The sequence below is a fragment of the Pinus tabuliformis genome, chromosome 1_2 (assembly GCF_031772625.1).
Source record: "Pinus tabuliformis cultivar Carrire ecotype Pingquan chromosome 1_2, CPIR1, whole genome shotgun sequence".
Lineage (NCBI taxonomy): Eukaryota > Viridiplantae > Streptophyta > Pinopsida > Pinales > Pinaceae > Pinus > Pinus tabuliformis.
In genome coordinates, this window is record NC_142298.1 from 1,019,226,216 (window position 1) to 1,019,231,688 (window position 5,473).

The 5,473-nt window shown below is 41.5% G+C and overlaps 1 protein-coding gene and 1 pseudogene across 2 annotated transcripts; both read right to left on the bottom strand.

Moving 5' to 3' along the window:
- Positions 1 to 236: 236 nt before the first annotated feature.
- Positions 237 to 4,224, bottom strand: LOC149209570 (disease resistance protein RUN1-like). Of its 2 annotated transcripts, none has more exons than XM_089394280.1 (4): positions 3,918 to 4,224; positions 2,661 to 3,756; positions 2,200 to 2,559; positions 237 to 2,057 (listed from the first exon to the last, which is right to left on the bottom strand). In XM_089394280.1, the coding sequence occupies exons 2-4, from the start codon at positions 3,366 to 3,368 to the stop codon at positions 915 to 917; spliced, it is 2,211 nt and encodes a 736-aa protein (XP_089250406.1). In that variant the 5' UTR covers positions 3,369 to 3,756; positions 3,918 to 4,224; the 3' UTR covers positions 237 to 914. The 2 variants fall into 2 exon arrangements, with proteins under 2 accessions (XP_089250406.1, XP_089250405.1); XM_089394279.1 differs by having other exon boundaries at positions 2,200 to 2,568.
- On the bottom strand, positions 3,914 to 4,843 carry LOC149209571 (putative 2' cyclic ADP-D-ribose synthase BdTIR; annotated as a pseudogene).
- Positions 4,844 to 5,473: the final 630 nt, after the last annotated feature.

Genomic DNA, 5,473 nt, shown 5'->3' on the forward strand with positions numbered 1-5,473 from the left:
ATAGTATCTAAAATTATTTTAACCACCTAAATACCCCTAATTAGATGTAGCAAACTCAACCCTCACATTATATAATAAATAATTAAATATAATTATAACCGTTAGAATAAAATATTTTAAACTTTTTTATTAATTACATCCTAACGTAAATATAATCCTAACCCAAAATCATAACACAAAACTAAACTAGTCGTTAATTAATTAATACATTAATACTGCCATAAGGCAACCAACTATTATAATGCAACCAACTATTAAACAGTAACCAATAATGGTATTGGAACTCCTAATCCCCATTCGTTGGTAACTACCAATTTGGAAGTCCAACCCTTTTCGTTGACGGAGTTGCTTCACTACTGCCGCATCCCAATGCAGTTTCGGACATTCTTTGGCCCGGGGCTCACGCAACGACATACAATGTTGGATACCTTCCAACTCTTCTAACTCGGAACACCCATCAACGTATAGCAGTCCGAGCTTTGTCAGCTGCCCCAAACCCCGTATCCTCTTCAACTTCACACATTCAGATGCATCCAAAGCCCCTAAAGTTACCAATGTTTCATTGCATGGCAACTCCTCCAATCCTATGCAGTCTCTAATGTCCAGACATAGAAGTTTTGCAAGACCATAAATGTTATCCATTTTCCTCAAACTATGACAACTAGCCAATGTCAAACTTGTGAGTGTATTTGGCAATGTTCCAACCTCCACCAGACTATTACAGGTCTCCATCCTAAGGTCTAGAAGGTTGAAGCAAACGGTTGAAGCAAATGAAACCTCTGATATCCCTGTTCCACTGAGATCTAACCGTTCGAGCCGCGGAAGTATGCAGTGGTCAATGGAAGAGACCCTTCTATCGCTCGATGTTTCTCTTTCTCCTTTCACCTCCTCCTTCCTAAATGGCAGTTGGCGTATCAGCGGACATCTGTTACCGACAACTCAGTCAACTGAGTCAACAGTCCAAGACAAGTCGGCCAACATTCCAATTCCTCACAGCAACGTATTCTCAATACCCTCAAGTTCCTTATGTCACATAGGGCAGTCGGCAAACATTTCAATTCCTTACATCTCAATAGTTGCAATTCCTTCAAGCTCTGTATGTTCCATAGTGAAGGCGGTGGCTGCGTGTCAGACAGAGGGCCTACATGCAGAACCTCCAAATCATGTAGCTCTCCAATTGCACTCGGCAACTCTTTTATATTTGTATCTGTCAAAAATAACTCTCGAAGTGAAACCTGATGTAGTACTTGAGGAGGGAGTACTTCAACTTTCCTACAGCCTGTCAGATTTATGTACAAAAGCGTGCTTACATTTCCTAGTGTTTCGCTTGACATGGTTAAATTTTTGCAATAAAGCAAATCAAGATGTTGGAGTTTATTTATTTTGCAAAAGGAATCTGGCAGCCTCTCCAAAGCGAAGCACGTAGACAGGTCGATGTGGTGGAGGCTAGTTAAATTACCGAGGGAGTTTGGAAGACATTCCAAAGCGGTGCACCCAGTAAGGTTGATGTGGTGGAGGCTGGTTAAATTACCCAAGGAATCTGGTAACCTCTTCAAAGCTCTGCACAGAACCAAGCTAATCTGTCGGAGGTTGGTTAACTCACCAAAGCGCTCAGGCAGTGACTTCATTGCGCTGCACTGATAGAAGCTGATCTGTCGGAGGTTTGTTAACTCACCAAAGCGCTCAGGCAGTGACTTCATTGCGCTGCACCCATCCAACCTGATCTGTCGGAGGTTGGTTAACTCACCAAAGCGCTCAGGCAGTGACTCCATTGCGATGCACAGAGTGAAGCTGATCTGTCGGAGGTTGGTTAACTCACCAAAGCGCTCCGGCAGTGACTTCATTTCTGAGAAGCCTTCTAACTCCAAGGCCTTTAACGACTGCAGAAAGCAAAATTCTTCTGGCAATTGTGTGACACTGACCTTCCCTTCGTAATTATTCCCTTTGTACTTATAAGGACGAATCACGATCCTTTCTACCTGCGTCAGCTTCCCTATAGACTTTGGAATGTTTGAGAGGGGAGCTTCAATCTCCAACTCCCGCAACTGTAAAGGTGCCTGCAAAATGTTCAAATGTTTAAACTGTAAGAAAAATATAAATGAATTATCATTCTCATCAACAGAATCATTTTGAACATATATGTGGTAAAATATCAATAGCTAATCAACACAATCTATAATTCAACAAATCATAATTTACCTCTAACTCCTTTCCCCACAATGTTTTTAATTTCCTCCCTTGCACTTGGATAACCCTCAAGTTCTTCAATGAAATCGAGGAAGGCAGGGAAGAGTAGGGACAGTTGTGCCAGCGCAGCCATATGAGGTTTGGAAACTGCACCTTTGTCAAAATGCGTTCCACTAGAGCACCTCTAGTATCAAGAAGTTGCAAGTTCCTCATACATATACTCCCCTGATTGGGCAGTATACTGCAAAGCTTCATCCCGCAGCTTCCGAACAGTTCGCCACTTCTCTGGTACCAAGGAATCACTGAGCTGTGATCATCACTATCACTATCCGTGTGATCAAACATTCTGATTCCGCGCACTTCGCTTATTACCTGTTCAGTCTTGGAAAACGATAAGAAGAATTTAAAAATTCTAAATTGATTTCTGTAGAATAATTTTAATTTTCTAGAGTTTTGAATGATTCAGTACTTACCGATGATTGCTGCAACATATCATCATCAATTCTGTCTGTAGGACGCCAGAGACGACGTGGCAATGAAACGTCCGCAATCACTCTTCCCATGTCTCGCAGGTGATCGTGCATTCTTATTTCGTTTGCACTATTCACCTCTACGAGGCATTTGTTCTCTAGATTTCGAAATCCGCACAAACCATTACGGCCTGATCCATCTAATGCTCTCATAGTCATATCCCTGTTTTCTCCTATGAAAAAGCAGGCAATATCTAAGAATGTCTGCTGGTCCTCCATATCCAGTGCCTCATAGCTGATTTGAAGTCTTTGTTTTATCTCCTTGGGAAGTATGCGTTGAAGTTTATCCATTTGGGCTTCCCAGTAACATGTATTTTCTCCATTGAGAAGTGCCCCAAACACCTTTAAAGATAAAGGCAATCCACCACAGGCTTTTGTGAACTTCTGTACCAAAGGTTCAAATTCTGGCAGTAGATGTGGTTGGTTGAAGGCATACAAACAGAAGAGTTCAAGAGAATATTGTGGAGCAAGGCCAGTTAGGTTATATATTGATGACTCTTCGACTCCTGACCTTCTGAGAACATCTTTGCTCCTAGATGTAATCAGTATTAAGCTATCGGAGTGGAGTACAGTTTGATCTGGCAAAAGTTCATCAACCTGATCCACCTCATCTACATCATCTAAAATTACTAAGAGGTTAGGAGATGACATATGGTTCTTGAGAATCGCTTTTCCTTCATGGACATTGTCTATGGGCTTATCCCATCCTGTCAAGCTCTTAAGAAGTTCTTTCTGCAACAAATTTAAAGAGCCTTTACCTGCTTTATCTCTGACATCAGATAAAAAGCACGATCTACTGTAACCGGAACTCTTCCTATTAAAAAGTTATTTTGCCAATGTAGTTTTTCCTACACCACCTAACCCCACGATCCCCAACATCTGAGGTTTTCGGCTCTGCTGTCGCGGAAAAAGCACTGTATTTTCAAAATCGGTTACTTTCTCATCTAGACCTGTTGGATATTTAGCAACGGCCAAAGATCGTTTTTTCACACTTTTTAACACTTCTTCAACCACATTATCTACCAGCTCTTCCTCATCGCTGGTTATTCACAATAAAAGAAAATAAATAGAACTAATGAGAACAAAAAGTCTATGCATATATCACTTAAAATAGAGAGACCTGATGAGAAGAAAAAGTCTATGCATATATCATGAAACATAAAATAATACAATATTGAGAGAAGTGTTTTAAGTTCTCACCCGTTACACGCTTCCAGCTCAAAACCGCTTATTCCCGCGGCTTCAAAAAGTGCGTTTCTCCAATTTTCAATCACGCTGGAGTCATACCGTAATTTCTCTTCACCAGTTTGAGGATCACTGCTTGTCTTTTTTGCTAGTCCCTCGAGGGCTCTAACATACCCTCCCCGTGTCCACCGGAGCTCATCAGGCTTCACGTGGTAAACACTGGAATTATTCGAGAATTTGACTCCAACATCAAAACGAGTTCTTTAAGACACCAGGTTGATTCGGCATATCCGCTGGAAAAAACGGCCACGTGCACTGAGGCAGATCCAATAGCCCCTTCAATCTGAGGAGTTAAATACTCACCCCGTTGCAACTCAGGCTGATCTAGAAACACTCGCAAACCATATGATTGAAGACGCCGGTAGAGATGGCTGGCAAAAGTTTTCTTGACATCCGGACCACGATGTTTAATAAACACATCGTAGTCGGAATTAGGAGCGGCGGAGGTGGAGGTGGAGGTTGCGGCGGAGGAAGAGGCTGCCATTGTTGATTTCGAAATACAAATAGAAATGAGAAATAGGTAAAGATGTTTGAGGCTACCGGAGCAGCTTGCGAGGGATGAGATTAGTTAAGAGTCCGAGAAGAGCACAAATTCTGGGGAAAATTGCAGTGAAAAATTGTGAGGAGAAATTTAGATTAACTAAGAGTATGAGAAGAACAGAATTCTGGCAAAATTTGCAGTGAAAAATGTTGGTGATGTAGATAAAAATCTAATGCGTTTTCGTATTTAACGCGTTTTCGTGGGCATCAAGACAGACGGCCCCTATCGCTCTCTCTATGTATGTAATGTGAATGAGGAACGAGAAGTCAATAGGGAAACAACTTGGCAGTGTCGAAGCAAATGAGAAGATGTATACCTGGTAAGCCCTGGAAAAGTATGATCCGTAAAATAGAAAGCGGAAGGGTACTCCCACTTGTGAAGAACGAGATGCAAAAGTCGACTACATGCGAGAAGATGTACAGCTTGTAGGCCCTTGACAGGTGGAACTTTATCTTTGACGTCCCACAACGACAAAATCTGAAAGCTCGTCGCACATGGGCGACATGCAAAAGTCGACAAAATGTGGGGCACTCGCACAGAGACGAGATGCTCAAACGCGTCGGTGAAAGGAAAAGTCCACAAAATGCGGGCCACTCCGAAAAAGCGATGGATTTCTCATTCCGCCCTCATTACAAACTTTTCCCATCCACCTTTTCTATCTTTGGCTGGTCTTCGATCCTCTATTTTTTCACCCAACCTGCTTTCTTTCCTTTGTCATTATCATTTTTACCCAACCTGCTTTCTTTCCTTTGTCATTATCATTTTTACTTTTACTTTCATATGCTTTGCGAGAGCTTTTACTCGGTCATAATAGTATGGATTATAGCTTTAGACATTAGTGTAGGGCGTACATAAAAATGGTGTAATCGACTTAACATATCACTAGAAAGTAAATATGAATTAGGTTTACATTTCTACTCTATCGCTTTATTTTACTTTGGTGAATCATTAGGTATTTCATGTTAGGAAA